Here is a 15,077-nt window from a genome sequence, read left to right on the forward strand (position 1 = left end):
CCATCGTGTTTTCCTTGTGGAGATAAAGAGACGATACGGGTGTGGGTGGAGATGGGCCGAAAGCAACATTTTAAGTCTAATAAGCAAAAGCTAGATGGATAAATGTCATATGAATGAAATTGAATGGATTGGGTGAATAGACGAAATCAAACGATACAGTAAGTGTAATTCTCAAAAGTATAATTTATACTGTAAGAATCTAATCTTAGAAATATTATAAGAACTAGCAAAAATACCCGTGCGTTGCAACGGGTGAAAAAATTCTAATGATAATATACGTTTTTCATGTATAATCATGTTAATGACAATGTTTGTATTTTGACGAGCGGCTTGTTTTTTTATAAACGGTGTTTTTCTTCTTGCGCGATTTTCTCAAACTATTTTTCAGAAATGGCGCATTTCTTTCTAATAGTTTTTTCCTAGCATGTTTTTTTCTTTTTTTACTGACGATGAAAACCATATTTTTCTCCCCTTTTTTTTGCTTTTATTTTCTCGTGTGTTTTTTGCATGTTTTTTCTAACAATCATTTTCTCACGCGCTTTTTTCTTGTTTTTTTTCAAATGTTCTTTTTTGCTTTTCTTCCAATACATAACAATATGTGACGAAATAATAGCCGTGTAATAGATGGCAAAAAATCGATGGATTCTATCCGACTCAAACGTCCATCAATTTAGTGTTTTTCCTGACAGTTTTTTCAGAGCGATTTGTTTTTAATAGATGGTGTTTTTTTTTCTTGCGCGGTTTTTTCAAACCATTTTTTTTAGAAATGGCGCGCTTTTTTTTACAGCTTTTTCCTCTCATGTTTTTTTTAAAAAAAGTTTTTACCGGCGATGGAAATAATTATTCTCGCGTGTTTTTTTTGTTTTATGGAAGATGTAAAACCTTTTTAGCGTGTTTTTTTGCGCTTTTTTCTAACTTTTTTCTCACGTGTTTTTGAACAGTTTTTATTTTCTCGTGCATTTTCTATTTTTAAATAGTTAGATTAGATTAGAGATAGAGAAGAGATATATACTGATTAGAAATCGGACTTTGTTTCGCCCTTTCCATTTTTTTCTCACGTGTATTTTTTATTTTATACAAACCAGCTTCTTATTTTTTACGTACCATTTTTTTCGCCACTTTTTTAGGAATCGGACAGACTTTTTTAGATGTTTTTTCGGATTTTTTTCGCCTTTAAAGGAATCGCTTTTTTTCTCTTTTTTCTGTTTTTAAAGGAATTGGATCTAGCGTTTTTTTTCACCACTTTTTTTTTTGCCTTTTATAGGAATCGGTTTTTTTTTCCGTTCGGATCTACGCTTTTTTTTCACTTAGGGGAAACAGACTTTTGTTGTTGTTGTTTTTCTTTTTTTGTGTGGCTTTTCTTTTTCTTTTTATACACCTTTCTGCCTTTGTTCTCTCACTTTTATCATTTTTTTAACAAAAACAACCTCAAGAACCTTATTGCAAGATTATAGGGACTCAAATGTAAATATAAAAATTACAGGGACTCGAATGCAAAAGTACAAACCCAAAAATTAAAATCATATAAAAATGGAATGCTCTCGACCTGTAGATTCCATTTTTGCAAACAAATCTTCAATCTGGCATATCAATTTTTTTCACCAAGATGTATAGGATATCATGATATAGATTGAAACGTGCCTGAGATCTCGGACTCAAACCGAGAGGAATGGTGCCTTTTATTTTTCCGAGAAGAATGGTGCCTTTTATTTTATTTTTCTTTTTAAGGGGGAATCGGATGTAGAGTCGGACTTTTTTTTTATGAGAGGAATATGAGTCGGACCAGAGGAATAGGAGTCGGACCTTTTTTTTTATTTTTTCGCTATTTTTGAGTCGGACTTTTTTATTTTATTTTTTCGCTATTTTTTTTTACGGACGAAGGAAGCATATCTTATTTTGGGATCTCGGACTCAAACTGAGAGGAATGGTGCCTTTTATTTTTCCTTTTTAAGGGGGAATCGGATATAGAGTTAGACTTTTTTTATGAGAGGACTAGGAGTTTGACCTTTTTTTTATTTTTTTGCTATTTTTTTTACGGACGAAGGAAGCATCTCTTATTTTTTTTAAAGTATAAGTAGAGATAGAGATTCAAATGAACATTTGTACATTTGCCGCTGGAGTAGTTTTTACATTTTAAACGAGTGTTATTCGAACAACAGTTTTTATGGCAATTTTGCAATTGCAATGGCGATTCAAAAAAAACGGCAAATTACAATTACCCCAAATCATATACTCCTACCGTAATTAACCAACATAGAAAGGGGAATTAAATCAAAAGAGCCTTCGCGCTGCAGCCCGCGACGCCTCCGCCTCCGTCTCCGTCGCCACCACCGCCTCCGCCTCCAAAACCCTAACCCTAACTCACCGCCTTCGCGCGAGCTCTCCTCCATGGAGAACCCCAGGCCACAGGCCCCTGCGGGGACCCCTCCCATGGCTCCCCTCCCCGTGCCCCCGCCCATCGCCCCCATCCCTGCCCCGCCTCCGCGAGCCCCCGCGCCCGCCCCGGCCGCCGCCGCTGCCGTCGCCTCCACCTCCGCGGCGGGAGGCGGCGGTGAGGCTGACTACGAGGTCTCCGATGACCACCGCGCCGCGCGGGAGCGCCACGAGCGCGCGGTGCAGGAGCTGCTCCAGCGCCGCCGCGCCTTCGCCATGGCCGTGCCCACCAACGACTCCGCCGTGCGGGCGCGCCTCCGCCGCCTCGGCGAGCCCGTCACGCTCTTCGGCGAGCGCGAGATGGAGCGCCGGGACCGCCTCCGCGCCCTCATGGTCCGCCTCGAGGCCGACGGCCACCTCGACCGCCTCCTCCGCGCGCAGGAGGAGGAGCAGGGCGCCGCTGGCGCCGAGGAGGAGGAGGAGCAGATCCAGTACCCCTTCTTCACCGAGGGCACGCAGGAGCTTCTCAAGGCGCGCGTCGACATCGCGCAGTACTCGCTGCCACGAGCCAAGGCCAGGATCGAGCGGGCCAAGCGCCGCCATGACGACCCCGACGAGGACCCTGAGGCAGAGGCCAACCTTGTCGTGAAGCAGGCGGAGGATTTCGTGCTTGAGTGCAGCGAGATTGGAGATGACCGCCCCCTCACCGGCTGCTCCTTCTCTCGAGATGCATCAATGCTCGCTACAAGGTACGGCCACTTAATCAAACGGAATAGCTTGGGGTTTTATCTTTGTGTGTCTTAAAATAGTGGAATGATTTGCTTGCCAAAGTGTTGCAATCGTTTTATCAGGTCAATTGTTAAATATGGGTTTGGTAACTCTCGCTTAATTTGTCCCAGTTTAGCATATCAATTGAGTAAAAACTGTTCTAAGTTTGGGATTGGCAATTACTGAAAACACTCTGAATTGCTGCTATATATGGCAGATAGCCGTGTTTCTTCACATTTACACTCTGCTGCGTAGATCCATGTTGTTCTGCGTCAGCATTTCTGTCATGATTGCTTTGTGTTGAGCCAGGTGCAGCTAGCTCTCGTTCAAAATTGCAATCACAATACTTCATCATGGTGTTATATCTGCTGGATGAATCACCAAATTTTTTTATGGCCGTATGATTTATAGAACTAGCTAGCAGCAGTGGCAGCAGTGTTTGACATGTTTGGGCAGCTAGAATTTCCTTCCATTGAGCAGACGGAGGATGGTATCATGCTTATCAGCTAGCACTATTTTGAGCAGGCTGGTCTTCACAGTTTGCAGGATTGCCTGTAACAGAACTATTGTGGCGTTCCAAAATACATTAGGTGGGTGGCATGGTAGCATCTGGCTCCTTCTCGCATACAGGGTATCTTCACAACAGTGGAGTATCCCTGATGATGTTCAATTGTGATGCCAATTGAATTTCATAAGAGTTCATATACCCTTTTTTTTTTTGGAAGGGAAGTTCATTCACGCTTAGGCTGCGTTCATTTCAACATTTCATCAGATTAGCCAATTTCCTAACCTGAAAAGACACTCAATTAGATCATGATTAATTAAGTATTAACTATTATAAACTTGAAAATAGATTTATTTGAATTTTTAAATAAACTTCTAATAGAAAGTTTCTTTCAAAAATCACACCGTTTAGCGGCTTGGGAAGCATGCCCACGTTAATCTGCTAGCTAGTAGCTGAAAAGAACAAAGCCTTAGTAATTTTGGTAAATAATTGTTGATGTCATGTTGTTGGATACCTTTTTCCTTAATCTTGAGGCTTAATTATCTTATGTTCTCTTCTTCTTGGCCTTAATTAACTTATGTTCTCTTGTTCCTGCTTCCTTGTCAGTAAATAACAACTATTTATTTCTGTGTTTTTTTAGTTCATGGAGTGGGATGATCAAAGTGTGGAGTATGCCACAAGTAACTAAAATTGCAACTCTGAAAGGTCACACAGAACGTGCAACTGATGTTGCGTTTTCACCAGTTGACGACTGCTTAGCAACAGCTTCAGCTGATAAAACTGCCAAACTATGGAAGATCGATGGGTCACTCTTAATGTCCTTTGATGGTCACCTGGATCGGCTTGCTCGCCTTGCTTTTCATCCATCTGGAGGGTACCTTGCTACAGCTAGCTTTGACAAGACCTGGAGATTGTGGGACGTTAGCACTGGAAAGGAACTTCTACTCCAAGAAGGGCACAGCAGAAGTGTCTATGGAGTTAGCTTTCACCCAGATGGTTCTTTAGCTGCATCTTGTGGTCTTGATGCATATGCTCGAGTTTGGGATTTAAGATCAGGAAGATTGTGGGGCACACTTATGGGACATGTGAAGCCTGTAAGTTCATAGCATAAATTTTCCAATCTTTTTCTAAAGTACCATTCATTTCAAGCTTTTGCGGCTCTTTATTGCTTGGTTTGTGGTTACATGTATTAGTTGTGGACATGCTATTGCTTTTCTATATTTGTAACATGATTTTACTTTCTATACAGGTCTTAGGAGTGAGCTTCTCCCCTAATGGTTTTCTGGTTGCAACTGGAAGTGAAGACAATTTCTGTCGAATATGGGATTTGAGGACTAAAAGAATGTTATATTCTATACCAGCACATAAGAGTCTTATCTCACATGTCAAGTTTGAACCCCAGGAGGGCTATTATTTGGCAACTTCATCCTATGACACCAAAGCAGCGGTATGTCTAATAATAATGAGCCATTTATTTTATTTCTTTTATTGTCTCATTTCTGATATTTTTCCTTCCTTTTGCAGCTGTGGTCAGCTCGTGATTACAAACCAATCAAGAGTTTGGTGGGCCATGAGTCAAAGGTTACTAGTTTGGATATTAGTGGAGGTAATCCACTTGCTTAAGTGCCTTTTGTCTTTGCTGTATGCAAAATTATATTTGGATATCCTTTTCTTGTGAGAATTGAGATCAATAGTTTTAGCCCTTTTTATTTGTCCATTCCTCATATCAAGTTGGACATCCATCATTTGGTTATGCTAAAACAAATTCCCATGTATAGTGCACTTAGATTTTGTTAGCCAATATCAACATTCTCATCTCTGAACTAACTGCAGTTGTTAGTGCAGTGATGCTGCTAAAAACTGCCCAAACCAAACCGATTTGTATATTACTTTTAGAACCTTATAGATCTATATGCTATTCTATGGTGCACTTTCATCATATAAATTGCATATCATGTATTTCCCACCATTTGTTTGTTTGTCCTTGATGGCATACCCATCTTGTTTCTTTAATTCTTTGTTGAAAATGGTATCTGCCACTTGTTCGTGCTGATTGTTCTTTCCATCTCTATTCTCCCTCAACTTATTTCTTGCAAGACGTATCCGCTGTTGATCCTTATTCCTAACAGATGTCCAAGTAAACTCTAGGGATCGATACATTAGGTGGCATTGTTGTCTCGTTCTTCATTTTCCTTTTCAAGATTGTGCCGTATTACCATGCCGTCCACTTACCACAAGATTCAAACATGTCATATCTGAATTTCTAATTTGTGGTTTGTGTAAACCTTGTGCAGATGGGCAGCAGATTGTGACTGTGTCACATGATAGAACGATCAAGATTTGGTCCTGCAGAAGCAGGGCACAAGATAATGCCATGGAGCTGGACTGAGGCACTGAATTAACCTGTTGTTAGCGCTCTTCTGCACTTCCTGGCCGAAACATGCCGTCGAGCCCCCCCCCCCCCCCCCCCCCCCCCCTCCCTCCCTGCAAGTTGTCAGCATCTACATGAAGCCATCTTGTAGTTGTAGCACCTCCATAGCCCTTAGCCTGTGAAATGTTTCATATGTAACTCCTCTACTTGACGTTGTAGAAAATTTACGATCGAACGGCTTAGGGGCGATTACCCCTGTCCTGGGTTTGCATCCCTGGTTTTGAAGTTTGAAACGGTAGCAAAGTTTAGGGCTTACAAAAAATTTTCCCTATAGTTTATATGCCAGTATTGCTTCACATCAGGACGTAGGTTATACATTCCCACACTTGTGTTTCGGAACTACCGTAACTGTGGAATCAATCCTTGGAATTGCAACAGGCTAGATGCATTTACGCTCTAATCAAGATAATCTCACAAGGTTCTTCACGTTAACCACTCTTAACAATTCTGACTAGTAATAATCAACTAATCATGCATGGTCAATAATCAACTAATCATCATGCATGGTCAAGCCATATAATTCTGACTAAGTACTCTCCGTCCTATAATATAAGGGTTTTTGAGTTTTTGCTTGTGTTGTTTGACCACTCGTCTTATTCAAAAAATTTGTGTAAATATAAAAAATAAAAAGTTGTGTTTAAAGTACTTTGGATAATAAATTAAGTAAAAAAATAAATAATAATTTTAAAATTTTTTGAATAAAACGAGTGATCAAACAGTACAAGTAAAAACTTAAAGTCCCTTATATTATAGGATGGAGAGAGTATATCTTACTTATATTATAGGATGGAGAGAGTATATCTTAAGATGAAATATGAATCTCTCTCTAGGTAGGTATCGTCGTGTACTCGTGTTGGAGCAAAATCGTCGCGCGCTGCTGGGCAAAGCTTCCGTAAAAACTGCATCAGATGAGATTTAACATAAGATGACAGAGCCGTGGATGTCGGTCTCCAAGTCGGACTCGGGACGGAGTTAATTCGAAATCCTAATCCGACTCCGATGCGATTACCGCTGCCTCAAACCTTCCCCCACCCGCCTCCGCCTATATTAGGCATGCGAGTCGTCGTCGTCATCATCATCACCTCTCTAATTCACATCAAAAGCTCTGGAGCCATCATGGCAAACGTCTACGATTCTCATGCGCTTGGCCCACACAAGCTGGTCTTCTTCTCCGAGATCGTGGCCTCGCCGCAGTCGCCGTCATCCGCCGCGCCGGCCGTCACGCTCCGGCTGCTTGTCCAGATGGCCTGCCGCTCGTCGTACGGTGACGACGACGACGACGACGACGACGGCGGCGACGTGGACACGATGGAGGACGTTTCCTGCCGCGTGCCGCTCCGCGACCTGACGATGGCGCATGGCGGCGACGGCGACGATGTTGGCGCTGTGCGGGCGGCGGCGGCGGAGCGGGCGTTCGGGGAGCTGGTGGCCGGCCTCGAGCACCCGACGCTGCGCCCGGAGGTCGAGACGGAGGTCCCCAGGGCGGCGGCGCGCGTCCTGGCGCGGTGCGAGGGCCGCGCGGAGGAGGAGTTCACCGGGCTCGAGATCCGCATGCACGTCGTGCTCGTCGCGCACGATGCGCCGCGGGAGGAGGGTGACGGCGAGGACGACGAGAGCGGCAGCGACATGGATTTCAGCGACGTGTGCGGCGGAAGAGGTGACTGGGGCGACGGCGACGACGCCTTCCTCAGCGACGACGATGACGACGAGGGCGCGCAGTTCGCGGCGCGCCCGTACGGCGGCGCCATGCTGCGGGAGGGCGGGCCGAGCGACGGCACGCTGCTGCTGTCGGGGTTCGCGACGCGCTCCGACGGGCCGGAGCTCGACGACCAGCTCGAGCTGACGCCGCGGGACATCCGCCGCCTGGTGCGCATGGCGCTGAAGGGCAAGGACGTGGAGCGCGACGAGGCCTACCAGCGGGGGCTCGACGGCGGCACGCCCGTGTCGCCGGAGTCGCTCGCCGCGATGCTCGACCAGGCGCTGCAGTCCGTGCGCCAGCCGCCGCCGCAGCAGCAGCAGAACTGCCAGAACACGACGCGAGACGGCGGCGTGGTTCGCCGGATGCGCACGGGATTCTGACGCCGATCGATCGATCGATCGATCCACCGCCGGGGATGAGGCGCGAGCGATGCGACGCCAACTAGTTTTGGTTTTGAATGTTAATGTCCCAATTTTTTTGGGTCTTTGGTAGGCTGAGTCAATCTACTATTGTGTTGCGAGAGCTCTGATTTCATCAGATCTACTATAGTTGACTTGGTTGAAGGAATTTCATTTGGTTGTAAGCAAATATGCGAGCCTTGTTCAGGTTCAATAATTCAAATCTCTGTCAAGCGCTTCCAAACATTGTTCATTACGAGTATTGGCCATGCTTGCAATGCATTTTCAAGACCACAAATTCAAATATTTTGTAGAATGAAGAAAGGGAAGGTTATTTAGTGCTAAAGATTCGATGTGTAAATGTAATTCATACTCAATCAATTGACCCAATTAATGCAAAACTTTGTTCAAACCTTTTTTTTTTAATAAAGAAGAAAAGGAAATCGGTTGGACATAGCACATTGATAATTTACCACACTGCTGCTTTTAGGAAGCAGATAAAAGGATATCATTGCTTAAAGTAGACAAGTGAAACAACAATGTAGTTGATAAAAATGATATCTGTACCTCATCAACTACGAGTTTGCAAGCTACTTATATTTCATATGCTATGGCATGAAAAGAGGTTCAGGTCCGAGATATACAAATTATGCAGACAAAATGGCCATGTCGAGTGTTCGTCGTGAAAAAACTTTGAAACCAGGAAACTAGCAGTTTAAATACAGTAATCTAATACAAAGAGCAACAAATACAATTCACACCAGCTCCTGTGAAACAACGCCGCATCCAAACCTACAATAGCTCATCAACTGATCAATTGGGAAGGAACAATGATCCTTCATTTTTGTATCACTTGAGAAGAGACTCCATGGCTTCGAAGAAGAGAGCCACCATCTCCTTATTTGGAGTTTTGACCGCACACTTCACGCCAGGAACACCGACCGCAGCAGTAAGCTCTATCAGGAAGGGGATTCCACGCGGAATCTTTGCAGACATGTAAAGAACATCCTTGTTTGAGTTTTTCCTCTTGGCAATAAAGAACACATTTGATGCTGCAAGGTGCTCAACGGTTGCATCTACGCTGCTGATGACAGAAGAGGGGAACTCTTTCGAAAATTCATTATCATCAGGTAAAGATTTCCAGGCCTGCAAGAGAATCATGAGATTTGTTCAGAAACTCTACACACACTCCAGGGCCATTCAAGCAACAGAAATCCATTGAGTTAATTAAATTGACTACTGTTGTGAATAATGCAATATAATACATGTTGACGTTTTTACCTCAAGAAAACTTGTTCGTTCCATTTTGCCATCTTCACCAAAGAAGGCATGCATAGGGATTTTGTCATTGAAGTACCACACAGGTTGCTGATTATTCTTCACCGCAACCTGCAGCAGTGAGCTTGGTGCTCCAGGAGAGAGATTCTGGAATGCCACCATAGGTAGCAGCGTCCTGGCAGAGGTCCCAGGTTGCAGTGGAGAGACCTTATTCATAGAATAACACCGCGTTCAGTACATGTAATTGAATTTCAAAAAGAATGTTATATACTTATAAAATATAGCTAGTACCTGAAGTGCACCACCGGCTGCAAGGCCAAAGGTATTTTTGTTAAACTGAATCATGAATCCATCTAGCACAGTTTGAGTGCCATTATCAAAAGATATATCATAGAATATTTGGCCATCACGCCGCACTAGTTGTGCGCTGATCTGCAGTCCTTGGCCAGTGGTTGATGGCAACAAAACAGGTAGTGGAGGTCTGCAAAAGGAAGAACAATAAAAGATGATATGATCAAAAACCTGTCCTAGTCATAAAATGATTAAATGAATATGCCACGAGACACCTTAGCAAAAACCATAAAAATATACTAACCCTGAAGGTGCTGTTGGTTCATCAACAGGAACAATGGAATTATCCATACCCATCAAATCACCAAGGAGGTCTGGCATTGGAGCAGGAGCAGCTGGTGCTGCTGGCTGCTTCACTGGAACATTAGAAGAAGTGCCAGCACTAGAGGAAGGTGATGCCCCATCAACACCCTGAGATGGTGACTCTGAATATCCTGTTTCAGCTGTATCAGCAAACTCCTCATCATCAGCCCTAGGAGCTGTTTTAACGCGGCTAACAAATGCTTCTGGAGGCTTGTGATAAACTGATGAAAGGGTAGAAATATTGGATAGCAGATCATCTAGGAGAGAAGAATCAAGCTGGTTGGAATCATCGCTGATCACAGGTTTCTCTGCCAAAACTACATCTTTAGCTGCCTGCAGGATGCCAAACATATATAAATGGTAAGAGTGCTATTTAACCAAGCATTGAATAAGGGTAAGGGTGCGGGGTTATGATATGATACCTCAGGATCAGTAGAAAGAAGTCGCCAGTATATATAAGCTCGGTCGCGCAAATCAGGATTGTCTGTTTCAACTGTTGCATTATTGAGAACAGCCTACATGATAAAGTTATTGCAAATTAGACAGTGAACAGATTCTTTGTTACAATAAACAAATAAAGAACTAATGGCAGGCTAATCATGCTTATTGGAAGAAGAAACTGTTCATTGCATAAATTGATCAATCAGTTCAAAATGTGTCTATATTATTCCTTTTCATCAACACACAACCGGAGTCTAACCACTATTCTTTAGGCAAATCCACACCAAGACAAAAATCATTTCGTGCTCGACAACCTCTAAGCATTACCATGTGCACAAACATATAAATAACCAGCTGAGAATTGCAACCTGTATCATCTGTTGAGGCCCTTCAGTTGGCTTTTTAAGGAACAACTTAACAGTTGCCGTTAGTAACTGTAATTGAACTAATGCTGGTTCTTCTGGGAACGTTTCCAAGAAGCTCTCAAGAAGTTCATCAGCATTGTCAATTCTTTCAGCATATTCTCCAATAATCCAAATCATTGATGCCTGGAGAAAAATAAACATGTAAGTGCACAAAAATGCAATAGATTACCTAGACAGTTTTCATAGAATAATACCTTAGCCTCTGGTTCATCTAAGGTGTCTAGGCTTTCACAGAGTGTTGCGATGATCGACTCATACCTGCATTTTCGGCAAGAAAATAGTTAACTTTATAGATGCAATTCTTGAGCAAAAACAATAATTTTTTTTTGAAGAGTTCCTTTGTTACATAATATAGAACATTGATCTGCCATGCCACAGTACTCACGTATTAGGGTAGCGCCTGAAGATGTCCTTAATAACAATTATAGCCTCCTGCACAACATAATTAACCTTTATCTTAATCAGCTCAAGCAAAACACTGATACACCTTTCAGCGGCTCTCTCCAACTTAATTGCACATCTTCCAATAGCACGAACAGCTTTGCGGACAAAGTCAACATCCACCTCTGTGGCATACTCTTTGAATTCCAATAGAACCTACAGAAGGAGCTCTGTTAGCTTCTTGAACAAAATTTACAGAAAAGAAACCATCTGCTCCACAAGGAGTAAGACATTCAACATGGTTGGCAAGTTAATCCAATTTTTGAAACTGATGTAATAATTGTTAGCCTTTCTTCCAACAATACAAAAGCACTTCTGGTAGACATGAGACCATACAAAAGCAGAAAAACCTTTAGTTAAGGAAATCTTTCACTGCAACTAACATGCGCTGGACACAATAATAATATAAAACAGCAGATTTTTTTTACCTGATCTATGTTTCTGTCAGAGGCAAGCTTTATCATAATCTCCAACTTTTCCATCTTAACATATATTGGGTCATTATACTTGCAAAAGAAGACCTGTTGCAAGAACAGCCTGTTGGGTCAGTAACACATTTGTGTTACTGGAAATGAGTGGCTCAGATGAGGAAGAAAATATATCACCTTAATTTCATGTGCAAGTATTGTGGGCCTTTTCTGAACAATCAGATTAATGTTCCTTAACGCTACATACTGAATCTCAGGTTCTGCTGACAAAAGCGTAACAAGAGGGGGTGCCATTTTCTTACAGAGATTACGGACAACATCTGTGCTAGTAATGAGCTCCATTTGTAAAAGGATTATCTACACACAGGAAAAGGTATAGCATCAACAAAAGTTTCCATCTGGTATAAAAGGAGAATGGAAAAGCATCACGGTGAATGGAAAAGAACACATTTAAATAAAAAAAACAAACAGTAAATGCTGCTGATGATTTCACCATGCATTAATTTCCTAATTTGTTTGCTCCTCAGAAAAAAAAGAAATCCATTCTGCTACCTATGTACTGAGGACTTCACAATACCAATAATAATCTAAAAAAAGCCTTACAGGTACGTATTCAAATACTCAATACTATGATGATATTATGATATATGGTTACCACATAGAAAATGTACAGACTGCACAACAACCTGTCTAAAACAACTGTCTTTTCTAGTGCAAGCAAATCAGGTAATAATTTACCTTTACAGCAGAGAGAACAACAGCACAATTTGCATGTTGCAGACGGGGTGTAACCCGTTCCACTATATTTTCTGCTTCCCTGGCATCTGCTGCTTTGTACCTTGACAGAGAATCCAAAATAAAAACCTGGCCCCATCTGCAAATACACCAAATGTGTAAGTGGACTGAATTTTTAATATCCAGATAGGTTCAAAACTCAATACATCAAAAGTTGCATCGTACTCTGTGCATTCATTCAGAGCAGTCAGAAGCTTTGACAGCGTATGACTGGTAATTTCAAAGATTGGACGAGTACTGCTGTCCTGAATCTCTGCAAGCGCAGCAACAGCATTGGCAACTACCATAGGATTATTGTCAGATATTAAGTCTTTAAGGGCCTCTAGGAATCCTCTGTCCTCAACTAGCTCAGCATTTATATCATAAAGCTTAGCAACACAAATAGCTGCAGTCTTCCGTACATATGGATCATCATCCTGTGTGCAATTCAAGAGCCAAATATAGATTTAGATGGAAGAGGTCAACTTGACTGGAAAGTTCTAGAAACAACAAAAATAACCTTGAGGCATCTTTGAAGAGGATCACACAGATACTCTGTGATTTTGTCCACACGGATGCAACCCATTGTCCTCACAGCTAAAGCACGAATCAGTGGATTTGGATCTTGTGAATCCTGCAAAAGTTTCATTTCATGAATCATCTTATTAGTTTCTATGAAAAGGTCATGTTTTAACATACCATATCAGCATTTTTTTCCACATAACAGTTTGTTGCAAGTACGGCTATAGTTTATTACCTTAACAAATGTGTTTACAGCAAGTATGGCAAGGTCAGGCTGACTTTTGGCATAGTTAATCAGATATAAATATACTAGTTTCTTCAGCTCCAAGTTCTCAGTCTGCATGCAGTTCACAACATCGGTAAACAAAGATGAAACATCTTTTCCAACAGTCATAGCAGCGATAACTTTCTTGACAGCATCTTTTCTCTTATCCTGCAGAACATATTTCCAACAGTAAATCAGATATTGGAAATTGCAAAAGGCAACTTACTTTCTGAATGTCAAAATAAACAAGAACTTGGTGTGAAAACTTTAGAGCCATAATTTTGTTTCTATATGCAAGTACAATATTTTTTTGGTATCACTGTAAATGTACTGAATTACTGATCGCATGATCCAATTTGTCCTGCTACAGACTACATACCACACTTCCTCTCTCCACTAATATCATAATGAAGCATAAGTGTGTGCTTTCGTAATTTGCACAATCGTGCAGAAATGATTTATCCCAAATAACAATATGCTTATTTATCTCCCGGGTTTGTAGCAGTGGTCTAGTGGATACGTTTCATCTTTCATTTTTTAGCAAACAATATGCATTTCAAACATACACGTGAAATGTGCATTTCAATGTTAATACTGTTCTGTGCACAATCATTCACACACAGAATATGAATGAAGGATAAAACCCATGCAGATGTTTCAACAGCAAGATGTGCAAGTTCCACAACATTCTAGTTTTCAGTGTTAATACAAGTATTGGCAACTAAAAGCATGTAATTATATTCCCTAGTGACGTATGAGGTAAACATATGCGCATTGGGGCAGTCCTTCTGTCTTATGAAGGTCCAGCTTGTTCATCTGACTACGCATTAAACAATCAAAGCCATTCGGATCAAACAATCAAAGCCATTCGGATCAACCCCTTCCAGTATAGAAGCTACGAAATGGATCAGGGAATTCAGTCCATTCATAGTTTCATCTGCCGCTGCAAGCAACGACAAGCGGCCCAATTCCTCGCCTAACTTGCAGACCGCGGATTCATTCATCGTCCAGTCCACGGCACCGAAATCACCCCGCGAGAAAAGCCAACCTAAAAACTTGCAGATCTACAAGCGATTGCGGCTGGACGCCCCGCGCCCCGCCCAGATCTGGATCCGGAACGAACCGAGCCCCCACAGGCACGGGGAAAGCAAAGCTACGGAGACCGGAGAGACGGGGGAGGAGAGGAGGGTGCGTTGGTTGACCTTGTACTGGGAGTTGAGCTCCTCCTTGAGCTCGGGGATCTCCCCCTTCTTGGTGGTGGAGAAGTACTTGGAGTCGTGCCCGCTCATCTCGCCCCGGCGAGCCTAGCCTGCCTCGCCGGCCGGCCGCGCGCCCTCCGGCTTGCGGTGGTTGCTCGGCGATCTCCGCGCGCGGCGGCGGCGGCGGTGGGTGGCGTGGGCGTAGGCGCGCGCGATGGGGTCGCACTTGGTCGGCGAGGAGGACGAAGGGGTTGCGGGGTATGAGAGGAGATTTGAGAGATCGGGGAGAGGGCGAGGACGACGACGACGGACGGTGGAGATCTGATCGGCTGCTGCTAGCGTTCGTTGCAACTTGCAAGGTTGAGGGAGGAGATTTTTCGCGTATGCAAAACTAGAAAAATATTACCACGTGATTAATTATAAGTGGAGTAACTATTATAAATTAGAAAAAAAATGAATTTATTTGACTTTTTAAA

At 42.7% G+C, this 15,077-nt stretch overlaps 3 protein-coding genes across 3 annotated transcripts; 2 read left to right on the top strand and 1 right to left on the bottom strand.

Annotated features, from left to right (window-relative positions):
• Positions 1–2,278: 2,278 nt before the first annotated feature.
• On the top strand, positions 2,279–6,587 carry LOC127765863 (U4/U6 small nuclear ribonucleoprotein PRP4-like protein). The gene is made up of 5 exons (XM_052290826.1): positions 2,279–3,122; positions 4,287–4,740; positions 4,896–5,093; positions 5,171–5,252; positions 5,941–6,587. Exons 1-5 carry the CDS (start codon positions 2,389–2,391, stop codon positions 6,033–6,035), a joined length of 1,563 nt encoding a protein of 520 aa, XP_052146786.1. The 5' UTR covers positions 2,279–2,388; the 3' UTR covers positions 6,036–6,587.
• A 489-nt stretch (positions 6,588–7,076) lies between these two features.
• Positions 7,077–8,607, top strand: LOC127765864 (uncharacterized). Its single transcript, XM_052290827.1, has one exon. The coding sequence runs from the start codon at positions 7,077–7,079 to the stop codon at positions 8,154–8,156; it is 1,080 nt and encodes a 359-aa protein (XP_052146787.1). The 3' UTR covers positions 8,157–8,607.
• A 131-nt stretch (positions 8,608–8,738) lies between these two features.
• Positions 8,739–14,877, bottom strand: LOC127765862 (beta-adaptin-like protein C). Its single transcript, XM_052290825.1, has 15 exons — positions 14,605–14,877; positions 13,373–13,570; positions 13,136–13,249; positions 12,802–13,052; positions 12,580–12,715; positions 12,019–12,198; positions 11,842–11,934; positions 11,358–11,569; positions 11,167–11,230; positions 10,916–11,095; positions 10,529–10,621; positions 10,048–10,439; positions 9,744–9,933; positions 9,456–9,659; positions 8,739–9,320 (listed from the first exon to the last, which is right to left on the bottom strand). Exons 1-15 carry the CDS (start codon positions 14,689–14,691, stop codon positions 9,024–9,026), a joined length of 2,691 nt encoding a protein of 896 aa, XP_052146785.1. The 5' UTR covers positions 14,692–14,877; the 3' UTR covers positions 8,739–9,023.
• Between the last annotated feature and the right edge of the window lie 200 nt (positions 14,878–15,077).

The sequence above is a fragment of the Oryza glaberrima genome, chromosome 3 (genome assembly GCF_000147395.1).
Source record: "Oryza glaberrima chromosome 3, OglaRS2, whole genome shotgun sequence".
Lineage (NCBI taxonomy): Eukaryota > Viridiplantae > Streptophyta > Magnoliopsida > Poales > Poaceae > Oryza > Oryza glaberrima.